The sequence below is a fragment of the Anguilla anguilla genome, chromosome 12 (assembly GCF_013347855.1).
Source record: "Anguilla anguilla isolate fAngAng1 chromosome 12, fAngAng1.pri, whole genome shotgun sequence".
Classification (NCBI taxonomy): Eukaryota; Metazoa; Chordata; class Actinopteri; order Anguilliformes; family Anguillidae; genus Anguilla; species Anguilla anguilla.
The window spans coordinates 40,823,442-40,838,936 of NC_049212.1; the positions used below are offsets into that span (position 1 = coordinate 40,823,442).

At 38.0% G+C, this 15,495-nt stretch overlaps 3 protein-coding genes across 3 annotated transcripts; all 3 read right to left on the reverse strand.

Annotated features, from left to right (window-relative positions):
• Positions 1-2,304: 2,304 nt before the first annotated feature.
• LOC118209269 (olfactory receptor 52Z1-like) lies at positions 2,305-4,886 on the reverse strand. Its single transcript, XM_035384477.1, has 2 exons — positions 4,550-4,886; positions 2,305-3,650 (listed from the first exon to the last, which is right to left on the reverse strand). Exon 2 carries the CDS (start codon positions 3,624-3,626, stop codon positions 2,679-2,681), a length of 948 nt encoding a protein of 315 aa, XP_035240368.1. The 5' UTR covers positions 3,627-3,650; positions 4,550-4,886; the 3' UTR covers positions 2,305-2,678.
• A 2,296-nt stretch (positions 4,887-7,182) lies between these two features.
• LOC118209268 (olfactory receptor 142-like) lies at positions 7,183-9,640 on the reverse strand. Its single transcript, XM_035384476.1, has 2 exons — positions 9,294-9,640; positions 7,183-8,396 (listed from the first exon to the last, which is right to left on the reverse strand). The coding sequence occupies exon 2, from the start codon at positions 8,370-8,372 to the stop codon at positions 7,425-7,427; it is 948 nt and encodes a 315-aa protein (XP_035240367.1). The 5' UTR covers positions 8,373-8,396; positions 9,294-9,640; the 3' UTR covers positions 7,183-7,424.
• Positions 9,641-11,747: 2,107 nt separating this feature from the next.
• LOC118209244 (olfactory receptor 142-like) lies at positions 11,748-13,928 on the reverse strand. Its single transcript, XM_035384433.1, has 2 exons — positions 13,902-13,928; positions 11,748-13,713 (listed from the first exon to the last, which is right to left on the reverse strand). The coding sequence occupies exon 2, from the start codon at positions 13,687-13,689 to the stop codon at positions 12,742-12,744; it is 948 nt and encodes a 315-aa protein (XP_035240324.1). The 5' UTR covers positions 13,690-13,713; positions 13,902-13,928; the 3' UTR covers positions 11,748-12,741.
• Positions 13,929-15,495: the final 1,567 nt, after the last annotated feature.

Sequence of the window (15,495 nt, forward strand, 5' to 3'; positions counted from 1 at the left end):
CTGTGTGAATCACGGTCCTGGTCGATGCGCTATCCTCTGTTGGTCTGGGGAGGGTGTGGACTACCACATGCCTCCTCGGATACATGAGGAGTCGCCAGCCGCTTCTTTTCACCTGCCAGCGAGGAGTTTCACTGGGAGAGCGTAACGCGGGTAGACGTTCACGCTATCTCCCCCAAATCCCCTCCCTGCTGAACAGGCGCCCCGACCAACCAGTAGGAGTCGCTAATGCAACGATCAGGACTTATACCCTCACCGGCTTCCCACCCGCGAACACTGCCAATTGTGTTTGTAGGAACGTCTGACCAAGCCGGAAGTACCACTGCCTGGGATTGAACTCGGGTCTCTGTGGTGGTAGGCAAGGGCTTATACCTCTACACTACCCAGACGGCCCCCGATTTTCATAAATATATTAAATTCAACTTTAACTTTAAGCTACGTGGTGACGTGACATCGACTGATACAGCTGTTTGGATCAAAGGGACATTAGACGGGAACCGGATAATAATGCACCGTGATAGATTTTCACAGATACAAGTAGGTCACAAAAAACAAATAAATGGAATTAAATTTAGTTCAAATCAAAGTTGCTAGTGATAGGTATGTCCCAAAAATTTCATTGTGGTGTGTAATCATAGCCAAGGGATGTAGACTGTTTCTATTAAAAATGATTTATTTCTCACTAGTAATATTTTCAGAATTGAGCCAAATTTGAAGTCTGTTATTTTCCTGCCTTGGACTGGAAAGTCCTTGCGGCTCGCCTTCTGAAATTACATGGTTTTGACCCAACAATGGTGCAATTATATGAAAATTTTCCAATAAAAGTATTCAAATTTTCCTATAAAATTAGCCATTTATGAACTCAAAAATAAATAATAAACAGATTTAATCACGGATATTATGTTTCTTCAATTTTGGTTGGACTAGCAGAGAATGCCCTGATGGTCCACTAGTGGTATAACTTTAGCTACCTCATAACTTATTATATCATGTTCATTTTGGCTACCTAGCCACTTATGGTGTTATGTTAGCTAGCTAGTCAATTATGGTGTCCTGTTAGCTAGCCAGTCAATTATGGTGTCATGTTTGCTAGCTAGCCACTTATGGTGTCCTGTTAGCTAGCTAGTTAGTTATGGTGGGGCTGCTGGCCACATTTGGTACTGGCATCGGTTGAATTTGACTCAAGTCCATGGTGCTCACCGTGGTTTTGCAAAATAAAAGCAGGGTTGGTTAGAAATACAGCTTTTTCTGTGTTCAGTTTTTACCACAGTTGATGGTGCCTTTGTGTTTTAATGCACATTGTCAATTAAGTATGGGGCAGGTTTTTCCTGTAATTTAACAACAGACATTTGGTCTGTGATAATCACAGAATAGCTGATGGAGTTACAGTAACCAAGCAACAGGGTGTATGGAGCACCATCTCACCCCCAGCCTTCCTGTCTCTACACTGTTCAATCCAATCAAGCTGAATAAGCCCTAAAAGTAGCTAAGAAATCAACAACCAAGCAACGACCATGGGTGTAACATTGACAAAGTTACGTTTACCAGAAACACATTTTTTGTGCAAAATGTAACAAAGAATAAAGTAGTACACTTGCAACATGAACAAAAAGAAAGTTACAACCAAAAAAACATTTGAAGAAAACAACCAAAAAAACAAGGTTTGTACTCTGACCAAAACCTATGAAACCAAAATGCACAAAACGGAAAGTAACAGAAGGTAGTGTCTTCCCACTTTGAGCTACACAACACAGCCCACACAAGGACTGAGGCTCAATTTAAAGCAGCCATTCAAAGAACCAGTGAAGCCCAAATTTGGCTGAGTTTGTCCCTGGAATGCAGGTTGCGCAGGTGCAACGCATGAATTAATTTGGCTCGGTCTCCAGCTCCACCCACAAACACAACCTCCAGAAGGAGCCAGAGAGAGTCTGCCGCCCAGAGAGAGTCTTTCAGTAATGGGCTGAGGAAATGTCTTTGGAGCAGCCGCATATGAAATGTTATAAAATAAATATAAATCACATGTGCACTCATCATTCACAATGTGTCCTTCTAGGTGTAAATTTGAGGCCTGCAGTTTTAAAAATTTATTTTTTAAAAGTGGGTGTCCCCGTTTAAGAAAAAAAAAAACCTACGTCAGTGTTAGTGCTTGCTATTACAAATGATTTTGTTTGACTGGTTGTGGCAAAACTAAGTAGGTGTGGTCTATGTTACAAAAAATCCTGGTCACTGAAAGCATTTTAATACTTCACAGTACAGATATTTTAAATATGTATAAACCAAGCAATATGCAGACAAGAAATTTCAACATTTCCGTTATTCTTCATGTTACAGCGTCTTTTAAATTACTTTGTGATGCATAGGGTTGCCAGAATGAGAATGAATCAAAACCGAAAATCAAGCATGCAGAAATAGGCGAGATTTTAATTAACTGATCAGGGTTTGGGGGAGGGGGGAGGGGTTAATTAAGGAAAAACTGTTACAGTGGACATTGAAGAAACTGGTTGCATACTAGCAGTCAAATTTCAGTTATCCTGACTGGGTATTTATATTGTCCAGTTGGGACTACAAACTGGACCTACAAATAATTAGAAAACTGGACATTCCAGCCCAAAATCTGGCATCTGGCAACCCAAGTGATACAGGGTACAGCGTTACGAACAAAATGTAAATTACATTAATAATCACATTGGGTGGGGTTCACTTATTTTTTTACTGCTAAACCATCTAAAAATCTGATCTTTAATGACTTGAATGCTAATTCCATAAATTACAGGATTGAACAATGGAGGAAAAATGCCCATGTGTACGGATAGGAATATGCGAGCTTTATGAGGTACATGACTCATGTTGAAACGACTCTGGATGTGCTCAAATAAGCATCCCACAGAAAAGTTAATCAGAGTTAGTAAGTGTGGGGTGCATGTTCGAATAGCTTTGGTTTGAGATTCCTTAGAAGCAAATAGGCAGATTCTGAATATTTGTCCATAGGAAAACAGTATCATGAGGATCTGAGTTAAAGGTGAGACAAAAGTTAATGCCAGTCCAAGAATATTCTGAACATTCATATCAAAACAAGACAGTTTAACTAAAGAAAAATTGGCACAATACACTTTTTCAATAATCCTGCCACAAAATGTGCGCTGAGCAGTCATTATGAAAAAAAGGGCAAAGTAAATGAAGGGAATCACCCAGGATAATGTAATAGCTGCATATAGCTTCTTAGGAGACATGAGGAGGTGATAGTGTAATGGGTGACAAATAGCAGCATAACGGTCATAGCTCATCACTGCTAAAATAGTAAATTCAACGTAAACATATGAATGTAAACAATATATCTGTAACAGACATTGGGTCAGAGATATTTCATAACTATGAGACAACAAAAAGACAAGCATAGATGGTAATAAAGATGTGCTCCCAAATATTCCGTTCACAGCTAAGCTACATATAAACAAATACATGGGTTCATGCAGACCTCTCTCAATGTATATTACTGTTATTAGTACTGCATTGGCCACTATAATCATAATGTATAAAAGAAGAAAACATACGAAGTATAAATATCTGTGATCTTCCAGTTCAGTGTATGCCGTCATTATGAAGGACGTCACTGCTGACACATTCTCCATGGTCACCTGGATGTAGAGTCAGTGCTGTTGAGAAGAATGTGAGGGTTTGTGAACATGTTTTAAAACTGAGCCTTCTGGCATTGATTTAAATGGTGGTGGAGATGCACTTACACTGAAGCGCTTTATTTATTTATATACCGTTTACATAAGAACTTAATTTGAAAACAAGCTTGACATTCTAATGATATGGAAAGTAACCTGTCGTTCAGCAATCACTTAAATTTAGCTTAGAATTACATGCAAGACTCATACTTTTTCTTCGCAAACTCAGCTTAGTCAGTTCTTTTTTGTGGTTCCTGCACTCAGAATGTTAAAGTGTAAGAACAAAAAACTTTAATTAAATTTTTCAGTAATGTTAACCCCAACCGAATCTCTCGTCCCTGCCTCAAAGGTGTATTTTACTGCATGAGCAGGAAAGCTTTCCATGTGATGAAAAAAGGGCAAAAAACTGCTTTGATCATTTGATAAATTCCCACTTACACCTCCTTGTTCCCTTGTGAACCTAAGAAATGTTTTGCCTTTCAAATAGTTTAATAATTTCTAAAATCTCAATCATATTCTTTATTTACTTTCTTCATGCTGAACTTAAATAGATGAAGTGTTTCCTTGTATATTTAGCATTTTATACCTGAATCTATTTTTGAACTTTTTCTATTGCGTTAATGTTTTTATTTAATGATATATGTTCAAGAAACGTATTATTATTATTACATTACATTTATTTAGCAGACACTCTTATCCAAAGCGATGTACAAAGGTGCATATAATGGTCATTGGAACAACTACAAAACAAAGGTTCGGTAAGGTTTTTCATTTTAAAGCAGGCTGTATCATTTAAATAATACTACAATGCATGTTTCTTAAAAATACAGAGAACACATACAGTATGATATAAGTCTTGCGGACATTTTTTAGTGATTTACCTCTTTTTGAAAGGGGTCTTTTACCTTCAGAGGAATGTTTCAGAATGCTTGCAGTTCTGTGGTCATGCAGAACATCTGGATGGTTGAAAGAGATATCTCCAACATTGAGTCTTTTATAAGGACAGAACCATGTAAAAATACACACCAGCGTGTGACGTTACAGCTCTGACCAATCACTGCCTGTGAGGTATCCGACATATTCCCTTATCACATTAAGCTGAGAGTTGTTTCTAATACAGTGATATTTTATTAAACACCCCAATGACCACTTCTTCCATTTTGGACTCATGGGCCCAGTTTTTCAAAACCTATCTAGCAGAACAACAGCAGTCAGATTGGATTTCATATGAAAATTGGGATTTTCAAAAGGGATAAATTTGAAACAAAGATTGGTATTCAGATTCAGTGATTCAATCCTAACATAAATCGAGCTTTAATGTTGTTTTTGTATTTATCAGACTAGAGGGAAAAGGAAGTGCTTGAGATCGTAAACCTGGAGGGAGGAGAAATGTGCAACGTAAAGAAAGCTTATTTGTCGCTGTTTGTATTGAGCAGAACAGGCTGGCCAGCTAGCTTTGTTGCCATTTTTCCTTAAACGTTAAATGTTATGTTTAATAAGTTTTTTTGCTCCTGTGCTACCAAACCCTGTGGGGGTTAAACCGAATGGGGTTCTTAGCTTCTTGTCATTAGATTATGAATTAACCAATTGACTGAATTTGTTCAACTCAGACCAGATTTTCATATATATATATATATATATATATATATAGTTTAGTTTTTTTGCCATTTTTCTCCCACTGTCTCAATTTAGTCATCATACCAATTCCCTGTGTGAATCACGGTCCTGGTCGATGCGCTATCCTCTGTTGGTCTGGGGAGGGTGTGGACTACCACATGCCTCCTCGGATACATGAGGAGTCGCCAGCCGCTTCTTTTCACCTGCCAGCGAGGAGTTTCACTGGGAGAGCGTAACGCGGGTAGACGTTCACGCTATCTCCCCCAAATCCCCTCCCTGCTGAACAGGCGCCCCGACCAACAGTAGGAGTCGCTAATGCAACGATCAGGACTTATACCCTCACCGGCTTCCCACCCGCGAACACTGCCAATTGTGTTTGTAGGAACGTCTGACCAAGCCGGAAGTACCACTGCCTGGGATTGAACTCGGGTCTCTGTGGTGGTAGGCAAGGGCTTATACCTCTACACTACCCAGACGGCCCCCGATTTTCATAAATATATTAAATTCAACTTTAACTTTAAGCTACGTGGTGACGTGACATCGACTGATACAGCTGTTTGGATCAAAGGGACATTAGACGGGAACCGGATAATAATGCACCGTGATAGATTTTCACAGATACAAGTAGGTCACAAAAAACAAATAAATGGAATTAAATTTAGTTCAAATCAAATTTGCTAGTGATAGGTATGTCCCAAAAATTTCATTGTGGTGTGTAATCATAGCCAAGGGATGTAGACTGTTTCTATTAAAAATGATTTATTTCTCACTAGTAATATTTTCAGAATTGAGCCAAATTTGAAGTCTGTTATTTTCCTGCCTTGGACTGGAAAGTCCTTGCGACTCACCTTCTGAAATTACATGGTTTTGACCCAACAATGGTGCAATTATATGAAAATTTTCCAATAAAAGTATTCAAATTTTCCTATAAAATTAGCCATTTATGAACTCAAAAATAAATAATAAACAGATTTAATCACGGATATTATGTTTCTTCAATTTTGGTTGGACTAGCAGAGAATGCCCTGATGGTCCACTAGTGGTATAACTTTAGCTACCTCATAACTTATTATATCATGTTCATTTTGGCTACCTAGCCACTTATGGTGTTATGTTAGCTAGCTAGTCAATTATGGTGTCCTGTTAACTAGCCAGTCAATTATGGTGTCATGTTTGCTAGCTAGTTAGTTATGGTGGGGCTGCTGGCCACATTTGGTTCTGGCATCGGTTGAATTTGACTCAAGTCCATGGTGCTCACCGTGGTTTTGCAAAATAAAAGCAGGGTTGGTTAGAAATACAGCTTTTTCTGTGTTCAGTTTTTACCACAGTTGATGGTGCCTTTGTGTTTTAATGCACATTGTCAATTAAGTATGGGGCAGGTTTTTCCTGTAATTTAACAACAGACATTTGGTCTGTGATAATCACAGAATAGCTGATGGAGTTACAGTAACCAAGCAATAGGGTGTATGGAGCACCATCTCACCCCCGGCCTTCCTGTCTCTACACTGTTCAATCCAATCAAGCTGAATAAGCCCTAAAAGTAGCTAAGAAATCAACAACCAAGCAACGACCATGGGTGTAACATTGACAAAGTTACGTTTACCAGAAACACATTTTTTGTGCAAAATGTAACAAAGAATAAAGTAGTACACTTGCAACATGAACAAAAAGAAAGTTACAACCAAAAAAACATTTGAAGAAAACAACCAAAAAAACAAGGTTTGTACTCTGACCAAAACCTATGAAACCAAAATGCACAAAACGGAAAGTAACAGAAAGTAGTGTCTTCCCACTTTGAGCTACACAACACAGCCCACACAAGGACTGAGGCTCAATTTAAAGCAGCCATTCAAAGAACCAGTGAAGCCCAAATTTGGCTGAGTTGGCTGATCAGGGTTTGGGGGAGGGGGGAGGGGTTAATTAAGGAAAAACTGTTACAGTGGACATTGAAGAAACTGGTTGCATACTAGCAGTCAAATTTCAGTTATCCTGACTGGGTATTTATATTGTCCAGTTGGGACTACAAACTGGACCTACAAATAATTAGAAAACTGGACATTCCAGCCCAAAATCTGGCATCTGGCAACCCAAGTGATACAGGGTACAGCGTTACGAACAAAATGTAAATTACATTAATAATCACATTGGGTGGGGTTCACTTATTTTTTTACTGCTAAACCATCTAAAAATCTGATCTTTAATGACTTGAATGCTAATTCCATAAATTACAGGATTGAACAATGGGGGAAAAATGCCCATGTGTACAGATAGGAATATGCGAGCTTTTTGAGGTACATGACTCATGTTGAAACGACTCTGGATGACCTCAAATAAGATTCCCACAGAAAAGTTAATCATAGTTAGTAAGTGTGGGGTGCATGTTCGAATAGCTTTGGTCTGAGATTCCTTAGAAGCAAACAGGCAGATTCTGAATATTTGTCCATAGGAAAACAGTATCATGAGGATCTGAGTTAAAGGTGAGACAAAAGTTGATGCCAGGGCAAGAATATTCTGAACATTCGTATCAAAACAAGACAGTTTAACTAAAGGAAAATTGGCACAATACACTTTTTCAATAATCTTGCCACAAAATGTCAGCTGAACAGTCATTATGAATATAAGGGCAAAGTAAATGAAGGGAATCACCCAGGATAATGTAATAGCTGCATATAGCTTCTTAGGAGACATGAGGAGGTGATAGTGTAACGGGTGACAAATTGCAACATACCGGTCATAGCTCATCACTGCTAAAATAGTAAATTCAACATAAACATATGAATGTAAACAATATATCTGTAACAGACATTGGGTCAGAGATATTTCATAACTATGAGACAACAAAAAGACAAGCATAGATGGTAATAAAGATGTGCTCCCAAATATTCCGTTCACAGCTAAGCTACATATAAACAAATACATGGGTTCATGCAGACCTCTCTCAATGTATATTACTGTTATTAATACTGAATTGGCCACTATAATCATAATGTATAAAAGAAGAAAACATATGAAGTATAAATATCTGTGATCTTCCAGTTCAGTGTATGCCGTCAATATGAAGGATGTCACTGCTGATACATTTTCCATGGTCACCTGGATGTAGAGTCAGTGCTGTGGAGAAGAATGTGAGGGTTTGTGAACATGTTTTAAAACTGAGCCTTCTGGCATTGAATTAAATGGTGGTGGAGATGCACTTACACTGAAGCGCTTTTAATTTATACGCCGTTTACATAAGAACTTAATTTGAAAACAAGCTTGACATTCTAATGATATGGAAAGTAACCTGTCGTTCAGCAATCACTTAAATTTAGCTTAGAATTACATGCAAGACTCATACTTTTTCTTCGCAAACTCAGCTTAGTCAGTTCTTTTTTGTGGTTCCTGCACTCAGAATGTTGAAGTGTAAGAACAAAAAACTTTAATTAAATTTTTCAGTAATGTTAACCCCAACCGAATCTCTCGTCCCTGCCTCAAAGGTGTATTTTACTACATGAGCAGGAAAGCTTTCCATGTGATGAAAAAAGTGCAAAAAACTGCTTTGATCATTTGATAAATTCCCACTTATACCTCCTTGTTCCCTTGTGAACCTAAGAAATGTTTTGCCTTTCAAATAGTTTAATAATTTCTAAAATCTCAATCATATTCTTTATTTACTTTCTTCATGCTGAACTTAAATAGATGAAGTGTTTCCTTGTATATTTAGCATTTTATACCTGAATCTATTTTTGAACTTTTTCTATTGCTTTAATGTTTTTTTTTAATGATATATGTTCAAGAAACGTATTATTATTATTACATTACATTTATTTAGCAGACACTCTTATCCAAAGCGATGTACAAAGGTGCATATAATGGTCATTGGAACAACTACAAAACACAGGTTCGGTAAGGTTTTTCATTTTAAAGCAGGCTGTATCATGTAAATAATACTACAATGCATGTTTCTTAAAAATACAGAGAACACATACAGTATGATATAAGTCTTGCGGACATTTTTTAGTGATTTACCTCTTTTTGAAAGGGGTCTTTTACCTTCAGAGGAATGTTTCAGAATGCTTGCAGTTCTGTGGTCATGCAGAACATCTGGATGGTTGAAAGAGATATCTCCAACATTGAGTCTTTTATAAGGACAGAACCATGTAAAAATACACACCAGCGTGTGACGTTACAGCTCTGACCAATCACTGCCTGTGAGGTATCCGACATATTCCCTTATCACATTAAGCTGAGAGTTGTTTCTAATACAGTGATATTTTATTAAACACCCCAATGACCACTTCTTCCATTTTGGACTCATGGGCCCAGTTTTTCAAAACCTATCTAGCAGAACAACAGCAGTCAGATTGGATTTCATATGAAAATTGGGATTTTCAAAAGGGATACATTTGAAACAAAGATTGGTATTCAGATTCAGTGATTCAATCCTAACATAAATCGAGCTTTAGTGTTGTTTTTGTATTTATCATACTAGAGGGAAAAGGAAGTGCTTGAGATCGTAAACCTGGAGGGAGGAGAAATGTGCAACGTAAAGAAAGCTTATTTGTCGCTGTTTGTATTGAGCAGAACAGGCTGGCCAGCTAGCTTTGTTGCCATTTTTCCTTAAACGTTAAATAAGTTTTATATGTTTAATAAGTTTTTTCGCTCCTGTGCTACCGAACCCTGTGGGGGTTAAACCGAATGGGGTTCTTAGCTTCTTGTCATTAGATTATGAATTAACCAATTGACTGAATTTGTTCAACTCAGACCAGATTTTCATATATATATATATATATATATATATAGTTTAGTTTTTTTGCCATTTTTCTCCCACTGTCTCAATTTAGTCATCATACCAATTCCCTGTGTGAATCACGGTCCTGGTCGATGCGCTATCCTCTGTTGGTCTGGGGAGGGTGTGGACTACCACATGCCTCCTCGGATACATGAGGAGTCGCCAGCCGCTTCTTTTCACCTGCCAGCGAGGAGTTTCACTGGGAGAGCGTAACGCGGGTAGACGTTCACGCTATCTCCCCCAAATCCCCTCCCTGCTGAACAGGCGCCCCGACCAACCAGTAGGAGTCGCTAATGCAACGATCAGGACTTATACCCTCACCGGCTTCCCACCCGCGAACACTGCCAATTGTGTTTGTAGGAACGTCTGACCAAGCCGGAAGTACCACTGCCTGGGATTGAACTCGGGTCTCTGTGGTGGTAGGCAAGGGCTTATACCTCTACACTACCCAGACGATTTTCATAAATATATTAAATTCAACTTTAATTTTAAGCTACGTGGTGACGTGACATCGACTGATACAGCTGTTTGGATCAAAGGGACATTAGACGGGAACCGGATAATAATGCACCGTGATAGATTTTCACAGATACAAGTAGGTCACAAAAAACAAATAAATGGAATTAAATTTAGTTCAAATCAAAGTTGCTAGTGATAGGTATGTCCCAGAAATTTCATTGTGGTGTGTAATCATAGCCAAGGGATGTAGACTGTTTCTATTAAAAATGATTTATTTCTCACTAGTAATATTTTCAGAATTGAGCCAAATTTGAAGTCTGTTATTTTCCTGCCTTGGACTGGAAAGTCCTTGCGACTCACCTTCTGAAATTACATGGTTTTGACCCAACAATGGTGCAATTATATGAAAATTTTCCAATAAAAGTATTCAAATTTTCTTATAAAATTAGCTATTTATGAACTCAAAAATAAATAATAAACATAGATTTAATCACGGATATTATGTTTCTTCAATTTTGGTTGGACTAGCAGAGAATGCCCTGATGGTCCACTAGTGGTATAACTTTAGCTACCTCATAACTTATTATATCATGTTCATTTTGGCTACCTAGCCACTTATGGTGTTATGTTAGCTAGCTAGTCAATTATGGTGTCATGTTTGCTAGCAAGTTAGTTATGGTGGGGCTGCTGGCCACATTTGGTACTGGCATCGGTTGAATTTGACTCAAGTCCATGGTGCTCACCGTGGTTTTGCAAAATAAAAGCAGGGTTGGTTAGAAATACAGCTTTTTCTGTGTTCAGTTTTTACCACAGTTGATGGTGCCTTTGTGTTTTAATGCACATTGTCAATTAAGTATGGGGCAGGTTTTTCCTGTAATTTAACAACAGACATTTGGTCTGTGATAATCACAGAATAGCTGATGGAGTTACAGTAACCAAGCAACAGGGTGTATGGAGCACCATCTCACCCCCGGCCTTCCTGTCTCTACACTGTTCAATCCAATCAAGCTGAATAAGCCCTAAAAGTAGCTAAGAAATCAACAACCAAGCAACGACCATGGGTGTAACATTGACAAAGTTACGTTTACCAGAAACACATTTTTTGTGCAAAATGTTACAAAGAATAAAGTAGTACACTTGCAACATGAACAAAAAGAAAGTTACAACCAAAAAAACATTTGAAGAAAACAACCAAAAAAACAAGGTTTGTACTCTGACCAAAACCTATGAAACCAAAATGCACAAAACGGAAAGTAACAGAAGGTAGTGTCTTCCCACTTTGAGCTACACAACACAGCCCACACAAGGACTGAGGCTCAATTTAAAGCAGCCATTCAAAGAACCAGTGAAGCCCAAATTTGGCTGAGTTTGTCCCTGGAATGCAGGTTGCGCAGGTGCAACGCATGAATTAATTTGGCTCGGCCTCCAGCTCCACCCACAAACACAACCTCCAGAAGGAGCCAGAGAGAGTCTGCCGCCCAGAGAGAGTCTTTCAGTAATGGGCTGAGGAAATGTCTTTGGAGCAGCCGCATATGAAATGTTATAAAATAAATATAAATCACATGTGCACTCATCATTCACAATGTGTCCTTCTAAGTGTAAATTTGAGGCCTGCAGTTTTAAAAATTTATTTTTTAAAAGTGGGTGTCCCCGTTTAAGAAAAAAAAAAAACCTACGTCAGTGTTAGTGCTTGCTATTACAAATGATTTTGTTTGACTGGTTGTGGCAAAACTAAGTAGGTGTGGTCTATGTTACAAAAAATCCTGGTCACTGAAAGCATTTTAATACTTCACAGTACAGATATTTTAAATATGTATAAACCAAGCAATATGCAGACAAGAAATTTTCAACATTTCCGTTATTCTTCATGTTACAGCGTCTTTTAAATTACTTTGTGATGCATAGGGTTGCCAGAATGAGAATGAATCAAAACCGAAAATCAAGCATGCAGAAATAGGCGAGATTTTAATTAACTGATCAGGGTTTGGGGGAGGGGGGAGGGGTTAATTAAGGAAAAACTGTTACAGTGGACATTGAAGAAACTGGTTGCATACTAGCAGTCAAATTTCAGTTATCCTGACTGGGTATTTATATTGTCCAGTTGGGACTACAAACTGGACCTACAAATAATTAGAAAACTGGACATTCCAGCCCAAAATCTGGCATCTGGCAACCCAAGTGATACAGGGTACAGCGTTACGAACAAAATGTAAATTACATTAATAATCACATTGGGTGGGGTTCACTTATTTTTTTACTGCTAAACCATCTAAAAATCTGATCTTTAATGACTTGAATGCTAATTCCATAAATTACAGGATTGAACAATGGGGGAAATATGACCATGTGTACAGATAGGAATATGCGAGCTTTTTGAGGTACATGACTCATGTTGAAACGACTCTGGATGACCTCAAATAAGATTCCCACAGAATAGTTAATCAGAGTTAGTAAGTGTGGGGTGCATGTTCGAATAGCTTTGGTCTGAGATTCCTTAGAAGCAAACAGGCAGATTCTGAATATTTGTCCATAGGAAAACAGTATCATGAGGATCTGAGTTAAAGGTGAGACAAAAGTTGATGCCAGGGCAAGAATATTCTGAACATTCGTATCAAAACAAGACAGTTTAACTAAAGGAAAATTGGCACAATACACTTTTTCAATAATCTTGCCACAAAATGTCAGCTGAACAGTCATTATGAATATAAGGGCAAAGTAAATGAAGGGAATCACCCAGGATAATGTAATAGCTGCATATAGCTTCTTAGGAGACATGAGGAGGTGATAGTGTAACGGGTGACAAATTGCAACATACCGGTCATAGCTCATCACTGCTAAAATAGTAAATTCAACATAAACATATGAATGTAAACAATATATCTGTAACAGACATTGGGTCAGAGATATTTCATAACTATGAGACAACAAAAAGACAAGCATAGATGGTAATAAAGATGTGCTCCCAAATATTCCGTTCACAGCTAAGCTACATATAAACAAATACATGGGTTCATGCAGACCTCTCTCAATGTATATTACTGTTATTAGTACTGAATTGGCCACTATAATCATAATGTATAAAAGAAGAAAACATATGAAGTATAAATATCTGTGATCTTCCAGTTCAGTGTATGCCGTCAATATGAAGGATGTCACTGCTGATACATTTTCCATGGTCACCTGGATGTAGAGTCAGTGCTGTGGAGAAGAATGTGAGGGTTTGTGAACATGTTTTAAAACTGAGGACTTACATCCTACTGACACTGAACTAAATCAACATATGGTGTTGAAGAAGCCCTTACACTGAAGAGCTTTTTATTTATTTACCGTTTAAATAAGAACATAATTTGAAACAAGCCCTACATTCTAGTGATAACGAAAGTAACCTGTCATCCAGCAATCAGTCAGATATGGCTGAGGAGTACATGCGAGGCTCATACTTTTTTATCGCAAACCCAGCTTGGTCAGTTCATTCTCAGAATGTTCATGTGAAAGAACAAAAAACTTAGTAATGTTAAGTACAAATCCTGTTCTAATTCCACCAATTGTGGTAAGCACTAAAATGTTAATTTATAAGAAGTTATATTAGATTATGTAATGTTGAGAATAGACCGGTCAACTCTAGGTCAGGCTCATGACTGAAATATCTATAAATGTGATTTAATGTATCACAGGTATATTGCTCCTTATGTACAGTCCATCAAGGTATTCTAATTTGACATTACAAGAACACAATTTACATTGCATATAATTAAATTATGACAATGACTTTTTATGGTCGATTATTATTAATATTTCTTTGTATTCATCTTCTTTTTTTCATTATTATTATAAAATTTAAAGCAGGCTGTATCACTTAAAGAATACTAGAATGCACGTGATTTACCTTTTTTTTGAAGGGGTCTTTTCCCTTTTCCCTTCAGATAAATATTTGAAAGTGCTTGCAGTTCTGTGGTCATGTAGAACTTCTGGATGGCTGAAATTGATATTTCTTCTTCTGAGTCTTTTATAATAACACAACCATGTAAAAATACACACCAGCGTGTGACGTTACAGCTCAGACCAATCAATGCCTGTGAGGTATCTGCCGTATCCCCTTATCGCATTAAGCTGAGACTTGTTTTTATACAATGATGTTATATTAAACCACAATGACCACTTCTTCCAGTTTGAACTTATGGGCCCAGTTTTTCAAAACACATCTGGAATGACAACAGCAGTCATAAATTAGACTCTGTGTCATGGTTCTGTGTTTCCATCTGTCTTTCCTTGTTGGGCCGCCAGATGGCGGCACTTCTGTTTTTTGTCCTGCTCCCCCTGTTTAATTGTATTATTGCTTTCAATTATCCTATTATTGTTTTTGGGTTGTCTCGTTTTCCCTTCCCTCTCTGTGGCCTGATTGTGCATTGTGCCCTGCTGTGTCTCGTCAGTGTCTTTTCTATTTAAGTTCCCTTCTCCCTGACTCAGGTGCTGGATCCTTGGTTGTGTTTGTTCGTGTGTGCCTCTGATCATGTTTCTGCCCCGTGTGTTCCTGCTCATGTTCTGTTTTCCACGTGCTTTTGGATTTTCTTTGTTTCCTGTGTTTTTGAAGTTTTTCTTTGTAGTTTTTGAGAGTTGCCCTGCGAGGCTTTTTGTTCCCTGCTTTAGTTCCTGTTTTGTAAAGTAAAGTCTTGGTTTCTATTCACCGTTCGGAGTTTTGTGTTTTTCCCCCTCACTCTGCGTTTGGGTCCTAACCCCCCACTCCCGTGACACTCTGATCACAAAGATTGTAAGTGATCCAATCCTATCATAAATGAAGCTTATCTGTTTTTGCATTCATCAAACTGCAGGGGAGAGGATGTGCTTACAATCGTAAACCTGGAGGGAGGAGGAATAATTAATACTAGGTTATTACGTTAGATAATGGCATTGGCTGTGGTGTTTGTTACGGCTATATGTTACAGCCTTCAGGAATATAGCCTATTAGCAATCTTTTGTCGA

Excerpts from the sequence above, each read along its gene's own strand:
- LOC118209269 (XM_035384477.1), bottom strand. The coding sequence starts at position 3,626 with ATGGAGAATGTGTCAGCAGTGACGTCCTTCATAATGACGGCATACACT.
- LOC118209268 (XM_035384476.1), bottom strand. The coding sequence starts at position 8,372 with ATGGAAAATGTATCAGCAGTGACATCCTTCATATTGACGGCATACACT.
- LOC118209244 (XM_035384433.1), bottom strand. The coding sequence starts at position 13,689 with ATGGAAAATGTATCAGCAGTGACATCCTTCATATTGACGGCATACACT.